The 13,014-nt window shown below is 38.7% G+C and overlaps 1 protein-coding gene across 4 annotated transcripts in view; it reads left to right on the forward strand.

Annotated features, from left to right (window-relative positions):
- ROBO1 (roundabout guidance receptor 1) overlaps positions 1–13,014 on the forward strand; it is a 571,646-nt gene that overhangs the window by 504,911 nt on the left and 53,721 nt on the right. For all 4 annotated transcript variants that reach the window (XM_053386465.1, XM_053386466.1, XM_053386467.1 and 1 more), the window contains 3 exons: positions 4,233–4,357; positions 6,608–6,779; positions 7,994–8,199. In XM_053386465.1, the coding sequence (XP_053242440.1) occupies positions 4,233–4,357; positions 6,608–6,779; positions 7,994–8,199 (503 nt within the window). The remainder of the gene's footprint in view (positions 1–4,232; positions 4,358–6,607; positions 6,780–7,993; positions 8,200–13,014) is intronic.

Consider the following 13,014-nt stretch of genomic DNA (forward strand, 5'->3'; position numbering starts at 1 on the left):
AATTAAAAGCATATTCATTTTACTTTTGTTCCATTTTATGTTCCAATTTATTTATTCCATGTTTTCTTTTCTTTTTCTTTTGTTTGTAGTTGTATCTGGTAAGTTGAAATTTTATTGGCCATCTTCTAATCATCGTTATCCCTGTGAATGGAACATCTCTCCCTCTTTCCATCCATACCCCTCCATATTCGTCAACAAATCAGCTTCCATCTTTCACTTATAATTGATTGGACAGACTGCAAAGAGCAGATTCTGCATGAAGTATGGGTAATTTTTATGGCAAGCATCAAAGGTAATGGCTTGCTTATTTATATCTGTTTTAATTATGTTTATTATTTCTAAGTTGTGCGTCTGGTCCATTCTCACCTTGAGACATTCCAAGTGCACTAAGGTGTGCAAGTCTTTGATAGTAAAAAATAATGTTGCATATGAATCAAAGGAGTAAAATTTTGTTTTTAAATCTTACACTTTATTTTTTCAAGAGATTTTTTAAAAAACCAAATACTTTGCATTCCTTTCTTTTTAGTGCTAATATTGACAACAACAGTTCGGGTTATTAAATTTAAAAATTGTAGTTTAGTTGACTAAAGTTTGAATCGGAATTTAAGATGTTCCACGAGCTTGAAGGCAGACTGCAGAGGCAAACCATATTCATTGTCCCTGCACCATCCCTAGGAGAAAACTGCCTAATCTTCTAGCTGCCTTGAAATCTAGCAGAAATAAAGAATTTGTATTTTTAATAGTGACAACACTGTGATGTTGCTTGAACTATAACTGAGGGTAATGCCTGAAACATATCTGTACATCTTTTAAGGTTTTGGTTATGTTGATGAAATGTAATGAATTGATCAATTTAAAGCCTAATGAAGTAAAATATTTTTCATTATTTTGCAGCTCTTACAATAACAGCATAGTGTATCTGGGCCCATTCCAACAGTTATAGCCACCACTTTATGGTGCCTGCAGCATTAAGTATAGCAAAAGTGAGAATTAAGGAAATAGTTGCAGCATACATTGCTGTGCACTTCAGAATTCAGTAAATGCTAAAGCACTTTGAATTATGATATAATTACTTGTTGGATAATGTTAATGGAGCTTTGGCGGTAGTATAAATAGTTGCTAAATGGATTTGTTGGCAATTGCATCAACAGAAAAGGCAGCCGAGCTAATGAATTGAGAATGTGGATATTAATCCATACTTTCAGACATGAATGAAAGTGGTCGTATGGTTTCATCACTGTGCATCCAAATTGCAATTCTACCATATTCTTTTATTGCACCACCACATTCTAAAAATGAACAGAGGAAAACATACACACACCCACACACCCCTACCTCTTTTGAGGTATGCTGGATTCACGTTGTTTAAATTATATTCAGTGCAGGCTTTGGAGAACTAGTAATGTGCTCCTAAGTGTTGCTGATGATCATCTGCATGCTTGTCAGACTACTACTTAAACATAAAGCTTTAATGAAAGAAGCTAAATGAAAGTATCATCATAACAGAAGATAAGTGTGCATGGAAAGGCAAATTCTCTTTTAAAGTCATCCAAGTTAGTGGCCATTGCTGCCTTCTGTGGTGTAACTATGTGCTGTGTGAAGAAGCAATTTATTTCATCCAGCAAATGATGTTCATGAGTTCTGCTTATGAGAGAGAGAGAGAGAGAGACTTCTCTCCATCCACTTTCAAAGTGACTTGCGGTATCTCTGAGTAGACTTGCGTACAATTGTATTGCTAACAATACTGTGAATTTTTAATGAGTGCCGGACGTCAGCTCCTGCACAGCAGTAGGCATGCTTAAATCTATTTGCAAAGATTTCACATTTGCCTTTTGTGGGAGGGGGAGAGGGAATTCTTTAACATTTACCCACATTTATTGTGCTGTAATATTTACATAAAGTAACTTATAGGGAGCTCCTGATTTCAGATGAAGCCACCACAAGAAAGATGCATCCTGGTTGCTAGTGATAAAGGAAGGGAAAACTATGGCGATACCAAAGACAAAAACAAAGGAAGGGAAAACAGCAGCTCTTTAGGGCCATAGGAATTTGTATTTTCTGGTGTCCAAACAAATCACTTATCAATCAATTCTCTGACTTCATTCATTAGCTATAAAAACTCAGGTGCGAACAGTCAAGCTGGCTCATTTCACAGAAATCACTTACTGTATTTTCCGCCCTATAGGATGCACTTTTCCCCCTCCAAAAATGAAGGTGCGCACCAACCCCTCTCGCTCTCCAGGCTTCAGGAAGCTATCCGCAAGCCTTGGGAGCCCGCGGGAGTTCCCGCCGGGCTCCCTAGGCTTGCAGATAGCAGCCTGCACTCCGAAGCCTGGGGCTGCCCTCTACTTGGAAGTGCCAATGGCCACCGTTCCAGGCACCATGGTTCCCAAAGTCACTGTGTTGTTGACCCCCATTTTAGAATCTACCTTGTCAGAAGATTTTTAAACTTTAAAGTATCACAAGCCTCTTTGTTCCTTTTGATGTTACAGGCTAACATGATTCACTCCACGAGGAGAAATTCCTGGTGTTAGTTTAAAAAGTTTTGGACAGATAAAGTTCTGTATATCTCGGTGGTCGTCCCCTCTTTCATTCGTATGGTTCCGTAACACAAATGTGCAAATATTTATCAAGAGAGGGATTGCTACACTGACATTATTGCAGCAATTTAGCCTTGAAAGTAGTCTACATTAAAGTGTATAGTCTCTTAGTGAGAAGCTGGTACAACTTTGTGAACAGAGGAGCATTGTAGATCGTTCCTATCTTAGCGGACCAAAAATTCCACTGACTAGCATCACTTTTCATCACTATTCCCAACACCCAAAACCCTCCACAAACAATAAACCTCAATATTACTAATCCTTGTTTGCCTTGTTAGTACATGTTCCATAATCTTTTGTAAGAGTTTATAAATATAAAATCATATATTTTCCCACCACCACACGATTTCCTCGGGCATCCACAGAAAACTAATTTGCTTGCACTAACCAAAAGACTTCATAAGGCAATTTTGTTCTTCAGAAGTCAGACTTTTAATAGTTAACATAAATCTGATAGTCTAGAATCCATTTACCTAATGCTGAACTTTAGACAACCTGGTTTTCTGTGAATCTCATCACAGTATAAGATATTTATACACTTAAAAAAACAACAACACCCTGCCCATATCTTCCCTAAAAGAATTTAAGTTTTGTGATTCCTTGACATTCATGCTACAGGCAACTATAACAAAATACCAACAATATAAAGTGTTTTTGGATAAATAATGATGGGGGGGGGGTCTTAAAAGCCCAACCTACATTTGATTGTGAGATGCCTTATCACAATCAGTAAGGGTTGAGAAAAAATCTTCTTTTAAATAGTAAAGGAGTGAAAGATCTGAAAAATATAAATCAGCAAGATCTCATTTAAGCCATTGTTTCTGCAGCATAAGAGGGTAAGCTGAAACAGGGTTTTAAAAAGAATATTTTCTACTCTAGTTCAGTCACTGTGCCTAATATACTTAACTGCCATAGCTTAATGCAACTGACATAATTTTTGACGTTCTATTTACTGCTAGATGAAGTGGCCATTTAAGTCTGTATAAATCAAACAGTTTGGACAATGCTGGCACTATTTATAATGTCACGATGAGCAGATGTTTCAAATTTGCCTTCATTTACATATATATTTTGTTTGAACATGCCCTTGCCTATGTAAATGAAGGAGGCATTCTGCTTCACCGTTGCTTTAAATTCATTCCTCTTCAGTAATTGCATTGAAGATTTTTAAATGGTTATAATTTACTCAGTAGCAATCCTAGGGCTTTTGAGTTAAATTGAATTTTTTTCCTGAGCATTTCATCCTACATCAGAAATCAAGCCTCTTATGGAAGCTATTAAATGACTTCTGAACTACAGTAAATCAAAGATGATGACTTTTGTGTATCTAACCCCTGAATTTGCAATCATTTTGTGGTTTTTACTTTAAGAGTACATAGTACAGTGATGTGAGGGAATTTTTCTTTTCTTCTGCTGTGACTGGTAAAAATGCCTTCAACCTTTTGTCCTACCAGCACTTTACCACCAACATCAGCCCTTGTTAAAACAGTGTTGAACCTGAGCACTATAGTCTTTATTTTAAAAAGGACCTTTCTGTGTGTGTTAGATGTGATGCACAAGACCCTTAACAGAAAACCATTCACCTCAGCTACGGTGTAATTGTGTAATTGTGTTGTACTTCGCTTCTTTCAGAACCACCACATTTTGTTGTGAAACCTCGTGACCAGGTGGCTGCTCTGGGCAGAACTGTAACTTTCCAGTGTGAAGCAACTGGAAACCCTCAACCAGCAATATTTTGGCGAAGAGAAGGAAGTCAGGTAAAATGAACTTTCTGAAGCTTTGCCAAAGCATCTAGGCCCGTTTTTGTCTGCTAGTGCCCGATGCTCTCCTGCACCCACATCATCCAAATGCCTGTTGGATGACTGGCTGTGCTCATTTGATTCTTTTCAAAATATGTGTGTAGGCTCTGCCTACATTCCTGGTTGTTGTAAAAAGTCAGGACTAGTAAAAAGTGTTTAATTCCTTGGCAAACTCAATATACATCCTGGCTTTACACAGACCCCTCTGTTCCCTGTCAACCACATATTGTCCCATGCAGGATGAAAAACCAGGAAGCTTCTCAAGAATTTTGTAGGCTGTACTACATGCTTCAGGACTGTGTACAGTTCAAGATATTCCAGTTAATTTTTTAAAAATATAGCATGTGGCCTGAGACAGAATTTTCAGTCAAGCTGAGGGGGGATTTTAAATCAACTTTGTTGAACAGGTGCCAATGGGTAGCAAGAAAATGAGAAGGAAAAGAACCATGATAAGGATCTGTTAGTGCTTAGCATGAAATGAAACACAGTGTATCCTATTTGTTTGGAATATAAAGTTTAATTGGAAGAGAAAAGTACTAAAAGCCCTCCTCTATGAAATGAAGCATTTAAATATACTTTAGTTAGACACGGAAAAGTGAATCTGGCATTTGATTTCAAGTGTATGTGAAATTCTGTTCAGAACAATTATGGTAGCACAATTTCTTTTTTGTTTCATCTGTGGTTTGTCATACAGTGTATGTCATGGATACAGGGAGGGAGGTTACTGTACTACAAGAATGTCCAAAACCCCATTGGGTGTCAAGAGCTAGATGCATGTCAAGGCAAAGAGAAGGAAAACAAATACAAAATACAAAGAGGTGGTTTTTTAAAAATGTGAGAATAACGATAATAATAAATGGTAGTTTCTTTCAACTGCCAGAAGTCTACTATTTCATATACTAATAAGCAGACAGCGTTTTGTTAGTGTTTTTAGTAAGTTTATACTACGAAAAAGAGCTTGACATATATTTGAAATTATAATCCATATATTTGCATTCTTATTACATGTGGTTTTACTTGTATCATATGTGATGGTTTTGTTCCAGAGGTCTATGCATAAATGCAAATAACATGTAAAGTCAGGAACCTCCAGAGGTGATCCCCCCCCCCCGCGCGCGCAAGGTGGAAGGCTGCTTACCTGGCCCTCCTGCTGCCTCTCCAAAGTACAGAAAGCCTGCAATCACAACAGTGTGCTAGTGAGAGAGGGAAATAAATAAATGGAAAATGTGTTTCCTCCTTTCTCCATTTACTTATTTATTTCTCCTCCTTATGTGTGCAATCACATAAGTAAACTTAGCATAAGATGCAAGTTACCTGTATATGATAGAGATGTTTGATCATGTTTGCATGAAACAGGACAGATGGTTCAGTTCCTCTAGTCCAGTATTCTGCTTCTAACAGTGGTCAATGAAATTGATGGCCATTCTCCCTAGCACATAGTACTCATTTGAATTCCATCTGAATAGTTTCCATATAACTATTAGTGCTTTTTTTCTGGGGGGGACGCAGGGGTACACATACCCCTAAACATTTTGGAAATCTAAGTTTGGCCTCATTGAGGGGCAGTATTTCAATATAGCTAGGAAACATTTTTTTTAAGAAAAAAAGCACTGACAATTATGGATAATAAGCTAGACATATACTCCACAAAATTTGTCTAAAAAGAAAATAACATGCACTCTCCTATATAAAAATAGCAGTCTCCCCCAGCTCATGAAGAGAACTACTATATGGCTTTAGATCAAAACCCTACCAAACTGCAGCAACAAAGCACTTGCTATGGTCTATCTAGACTGGTTCTACCTAATACCATCCTTCCCTTAAATATATTGGCACTTTTAAGCTTATGTTCACAGCTGTACTTTGCAAACATCTGGTAAATAGCACTGGGGCTGCATATATCCTTGAGTATTGAATCAAAAAGAAGTTCAATGGGACATTCCCAAATAAGTGTGGTTAGCGTTGCAGTCGTAGATATGTTGTTATAACCAATGTATTATTTGTTGTTGTGGCCCATGGAAATCCAAGTATCAGTGTTTAGTCACATCTATCTTGAATAGTGAACTGTGTTGCAGCATCACTTTTGTATCTGAAAAATGGTCCTATAACCTTCATAATATAGGGTATTCTGAATTTAAAGTTGTATATATCTATGAAGGCTAATCCATCTAACTTGCTGATTTCCCACTTTTTCTCCTTATATTCCAGAACTTGCTTTTTTCATACCAACCTCCTCAGTCTTCCAGCCGGTTTTCTGTCTCTCAAACGGGTGACCTCACTATTACAAATGTCCAACGATCTGATGTTGGCTATTATATTTGCCAGACTTTAAATGTTGCAGGAAGCATCACGACAAAAGCATACTTGGAGGTTACTGATGGTAAGGTGTTTATTTTAACATTGCTTATAATGTAGCAGAATGGTAACTCTAGCGTGGTAACAACATGATTTTGAGTTTATATGCTTTCTACTATAGAAGGTGTTTATTAAGGTGAAAATGCATTTGATTGCACTACACATAAGTATGATTTAATGTGGGAGAGACATTACTTGATAAGATTAATGTGTTTTTGCTTAGGCAATTGTAACTTAAATTTACCTTTCAAACTATCAAACACTCATAGTGTGATGAATCTGGATGTCTTGAAATGAGCTGTACTGTAATACTGAAGTGTGGTTCAGATGTCAATATTCTTCTGATAAACCATGACATCAGATTAGGAACAAATCGTGTTCCTCTTCTCACAGTTCAGTCTCCCTTCATGTGCCTTATGCATCTTCTGGTACAGATAATCTGGTTTCTTAAACCACAATTTCTCATGATATCTGGTGGTAAAATGTAGCATAAGAAAACCTAGATATAAAACTAGGATCAGATCCTGGTTAATTAGACATGACAGGAAAATGTGGTATTGAAAAACAGAATATCTTCACTATATGGGAAACGTGTGACACGTGGCTTTTCCTAGTCAAAAAAAAAAGTTTATTGGGCTGAATTTGTGACCTCCGAACTGCACCTGCTAAGTTTTATTGTGACATTTATTTCAGTTCAAAGGTATCCTTCCAAAACAGTAAGAACGCTGTAGCATCAGTCAGAAAATATAGAGCTTTTTAAGTGGAGCTAGATTCCACCAACTGATAGTGTTGCATAATAATTTTGATGAAATCTGATATTGGTTTGCACACATATCAAGAAACAAATCAACTGGCTGATCATTGAAAAAGTTTACTCATTAATGGCATTAAAAGAATCTAGATGAAGGAGGCTGGACTAGAGAAAGGGGCATCTTTCAAAGAAGGTGGGAAATTTTGTCAGAGTTTTTTTCTCTTCTAAGGCTGATGGAGTCAAGCATATGTCAGGAAGAGTCAAATGCAGGGAACTGTTTTAAAAAATATTGCTGGATATTAACACATATTCTGTCGTTGAACACCATATTATTGTCCCCTGAATATTACATGTGCTTTATTTTAATTACTTATTTAATTATCTTTAGATTCTTGTAAAGCTTGAAGCAACCACTGTTGCTTAGATGATTAGAAAATCGCTTCCAGTTGCATAAAACTTTTTCCCTTCCCTGTTGTTTCTTCTGCCAGTTATTGCCGACCGGCCTCCCCCTGTCATTCGACAAGGTCCTGTGAATCAGACTGTCGCTGTGGATGGTACTTTAGTACTCAGCTGTGTGGCTGCAGGCACTCTAATGCCAACAATTCTCTGGAGAAAGGATGGCACCCTAATCTCCACACAGGATTCCCGCATCAAGCAGCTGGAAACTGGTGCATTACAGATTCGATATGCCAAGGTAGTTTGAAACTGAAACCAAACAATTCTTTTTAACTTTGCTTCTCTTTGGTGCTTGCCTTGAGGCCCTGAACATTGCAGCCTCTAATTTTAGAATTAATGAAATGTTAAATAACTGTATTAATATCATCTTTATTTGATTCTTCGTGTCTTGAGATAGCTTATTCTGCATTCCCAAAGTACCTTAGATTATAACAGAGCCGCTGGCAAGTTATTTCAGTTTTCCTAAGTAAGATTCTTCTAAGAAGAATTAATTTATAAAACTGTTTAAACATAGAAGATGGGATGGTGGCACAGCAATGCATAGGAATCTTCTTTGGCGATCGCTTATAGCCGAGTAAGATTGTCTTCCATGAACACGGTCTTAACAGTGAGTCCATAAGTGACTGTGGAGACCAATTCTGGATCCACGTGTCCACAGTGGGGATATAGGTTTCCAGGTGGGAATTGATCATGGTGAGGGGCTGCCATATGTGCCTTCCTATTAGCTCATTTCTCCCTTTAGTCCTGGTTGTAACCATAAATGTTTTGAATCCCTGTTTCACTTGCTAGCAGGCATGTGAACAGTAAACAAGCTCCAGTGTTTTCGCATAACATGAAAGCTATATGATTGTATTCTTTCAAAATATTCTCTACAGTTCATTTATTATAATTTCTCTACTAGCAGTTATCCCTATTGTCCTCGTGCTTCCTGCCCCCCTTTTTTTTACTACCTATACATATGCAGGAAAGATTATTAAGATTAAAATAACCGAATACAGAGCTGGCTTCCGGAGGGTTTATGGAAGCATGCTTGGTCAATGTGTTATTCCTTTGAGACAAGTTGTAGCAAAATGGTTTGCGTTTTTCCAAGGAATATGAACACCTGTTTTTACTTGCTAGGTGTTTTGCCTTAGGATAACTTGGTTCATGTAGTTAGGCCAAATGTAAAGGCATCTTTTCATACAATACATTACCTGAAACCATGTAGTTACCTGCCCATGCAACTCTTTATGCCAGCACAGAATTACTGAACTCTTCCGTTTGGCGGTGGTGTTTTTTTAACTTTTAGATTGACCTTTTTAGAGTGGTTTAATCTTTAGTTGTGTGTATTTAGAGGAAGTTTCAGGTGGGCTTTGCCTGGTGTTTGACATTAGGTGATTATACTATATGCTGTCTGTGTTATCCAAATCAGTTCCAAAAACATTTTCAGCTTCAGCTGTGGACGTTAAAATCTTCCAATAATTCATATGGACAAGCAAATGGAGCAAAAACTAACATCATATTATTATATTATTATTTCTATTGTTATTATCAACATTTTTATTATTTTATGGTGGAACTGTGATGAAGTCCTCAGTTTCTTTTCTAGCATAGTGACTCAATAGTGTTTTTTCTCTCTGAAGAAACCTGTGATATAAGCAATTTGGGGGGTGAAGGGAAGCCCCTAATTCTCCTGCAAGCAGTTTCATTGATTAAGCATCTTGTTTACCTTTTAGTAAAGAAGGATGGGATATCATATGGAATTTAAAATATCAGTCCTGAGCAGCGGTGGAACTGGGTGTGCCGGGGCCAAGGAGCATGGAGGGCGACATGAGGACGCAGCAAGAGGGCAAGCCCCCAAACTTCCAATTAGTCTGTTTAGCATGGGCTGGAAGGGTGACATGGGAAAGCAGCAGAGCAGGCTCATGCCCTTCCAATCAGCCCAAATGGTCTGATTAGAAGGCCGCATGTCTGTTGCATTCTCCTGATGTCCTGATTGGAAGGGTGCATGCCTATTGTGTTCTCCTGATGCCCGGCTAGCCCCGCACTGCTTTGCAAGGCTGGGATGTGGGCACAAAGCTGGAAAAAACCTGCACCCGGGGCAATAGGCCCCCTCACCCTGCACATGCTACACCTCTGGGTCTTGAGGTCATCTCCCAGCCCACTCCATGCCCAGAAACTGCAATTCTTTTATTCACAGGAGTAAAAATGACATTCAAATAATTTGTCCTTTAACTTCATTTGCAAATGGATTGTTGCATTGTCCTTGTAGTAGAGTCACATCACACTCTCTTTAGCAATAGTTAATATTCCTGCAGGGTTTTTTTTCTGCAGGGTTTACCTACAAAAATTCACAACTCAGCATTTTCAAACTTGGCAAGATTTACTTATACCATTGTTTTCTAAACCTCTAGGAAATTATAATCCTCTATCGTTTCCTCTAGCAAACATAGCACGTGCACACCTTCTTCTGGGAACTGCTGCCTGTTTACTAATGATAATAATAACTTAATGGAGCTCATAGAAACAGAAGCTATCTCATGGGATGTAGAGAGGGACGGGAAAATCACAAGACTATGCAATTTTGCCTCTGCATCACCAGAAAAGTAATTTTTCTAATTAATTTGTGTTAAAGATCTGATACAGCTTCTGTCTACAGGCAATTTAGGATCTGACCTATGTGTTAAAAGGCCACATGTTAGAGAGAAGCTACATGGACAGTGAAGACTTTAAAGTTTCCTAAGTAAACATCCAGTAAGCATTGTGAAGTTAGCTGTAGTGCTTGGAAATATACAAAAACAGCATGAAGAATGTAGTTTTCAGATACATATATAATTAGGTACACCAAAATGATTTTCTGAGCCTGGTGTGCTGTGCATGGATTGGCCCTCCTCAGTTCTTCACTGGCAATTTATTGGCAAGAACTCAGTCTAATCTACCTCACAGTGTTGTTGTGAAAGGACAGCTCTGTACACAGCTTTGAGCTCTTAGGAGAGCAAGTAACATACAAATGCAATGCAGCATTCACAGACCATGTAAAGCAAAATGAAGAGGTACAAAGCCAGTAAAGCAGCTCTCCCCACTCCACATTCCTGATATTTCACAGAAAAATAAAAGAGAAGTTTTCCAACCTTGAAAACAACAAAAACAAAGAAAGGTTTTCTGTGCATGTGCAATTTTGCAACATTGGTTACTGAACCACCTCTGAAGCCTAACCTACCTCACAGGGTTGCTGTGAAGCTAAAATGCAGAACTCACAGACTATGTAGAGAGAAATAAACATGCACAGAACCAGGAAAGCATATCCCATGCTTTAACAGCAAAATTGTACAGTTCTGATATTTTATAGCAACCCCCAAGTTTGACAACCTTGATAAACAATCAGAATTACTCAGAGCACAAGCAGTTCCTAAAAACAACAAAGCAGCAAAGGAATCATATGAGGGAAATATTTTGAAGTACCCCCACTTCTGTCTTCAGAACTCCTGGGTCTCAACTCTATAGTTATCCCGAGTATGAGTCAGTGCTGGTTGCTGGTGCTTCCGTCCCCTCTTCCGGAGGCTGCAGCAAACAACTTTTTACGCACACAGTAACCCAAGCAGGTGCCTGCAGCCACAGATCAGGCACCTGTGAGCTTCATGTATTTGCTATGCACCTCTACCAGCAGTCTTTTTTCTTCTTCCTATTTGCTGGCTCATTCCTTCAACATGCTTGACCGGTGGGTGTCTGACTCCTTACTGCTTCATCATTCTAGCTCCTTTCCAAAAGCTGAAGCACTGCAAAGCAACGTCCTTTTGGATCATCATATGTCCACATCTAGCACAGCTGAGAGCCAACTCTGTGTCACTGAGACCAGGCAGTCTACTCCCAAGCAGTAGGGGAGCTGGGTTGAAGATAGCTCTGCCTAGTCATGGCCAGCTGCTGAGGCCTGGGCACTGGAGACAGGCAGCTTCTCAGTATCGCACCCCTCCAAACACTGGACCTGGCACAGCTGTACCAATCTCTTGGTTTTGCTATTAATATGAAACTATGGAGGACATTCTCTTATGTTACTTTAAACCCCCATCCTGCACTGCTCTTTTCTACTAAACAGAGTGTCACACACATATACCTTTTTGCAATCAAGCTGTATATAAATTTTATATGAAATAAATCATTTTATCCCATTCATACGTCCCCCACCAAACATACCATATAAATGTTGTTCCTCTCATCCAAACATCACTAAAGACCCATTAATATACATAGTCACATGTCTCACATATCCTACCAGATAATACACACCCACTGAGCACCTCACATCTCCATACACAGACACGTACACAGAAGCGTCAATATAATGTGATGAATTTCCCTGAGAGAAATTTCCCATCCCTGTCTCAAGTGCTTGGAGCGGACATGTGAAATGGAAATGAAGATGGATATGTCAGAAGCTATATAGGAAACATGATTCTGAGTAACTTTCTAGATCTGTAGGGTCTTTCCCTAACCCACTTCTAAAGATCATATTTAGAGCAAAGGTGGGGAAACTGTGGCCCTCCTGCTATTGCTGGACCACAGTTGCCATAATCTCTGACTATTGGCCATGCTGGTTTATGGGCTATCCATATAGAAAAACATAAAAGTTTGTTTCAGTCTCTGTATCTAAGAAGGCATGTCATCTGCCAGGAGACCAGAAATAGGTTGTAGATAAAAGGGGATGATAAAATAAGCCTGCTTAAAAACCTTGCCCTTGTATGAGCTTTGAAAATTTGAGAGAGAGAGAGATCTCCCTGATGTCTTTGTGAAAGAAGCCATGGAGAGGAACTGAGACTTGCACCTGCTGGCAGAAGCCTGATGTGAGCAGGGAGCCTGGAACCAGTAGTTATGTGTGACAGAGCAAGCAGTTAGGACCAAACCAAGTGAAAGAATTAATGAGCGAGCTAAAAATAAGAACCAAATAATACAGAAGTATGTGAGAATTCAAGAAGACCTTGTTACTTGACCTGGAGCAGGAAGTCCTCTTATAACTCTTTGTGTCCAGGAGGGTCCAATCATTAGACAGAATGGTTGGGAATCAGTCCACAGCTTGAGG

Source organism: Podarcis raffonei, chromosome 4 (genome assembly GCF_027172205.1).
Source record: "Podarcis raffonei isolate rPodRaf1 chromosome 4, rPodRaf1.pri, whole genome shotgun sequence".
In the NCBI taxonomy this organism is placed as follows: Eukaryota; Metazoa; Chordata; class Lepidosauria; order Squamata; family Lacertidae; genus Podarcis; species Podarcis raffonei.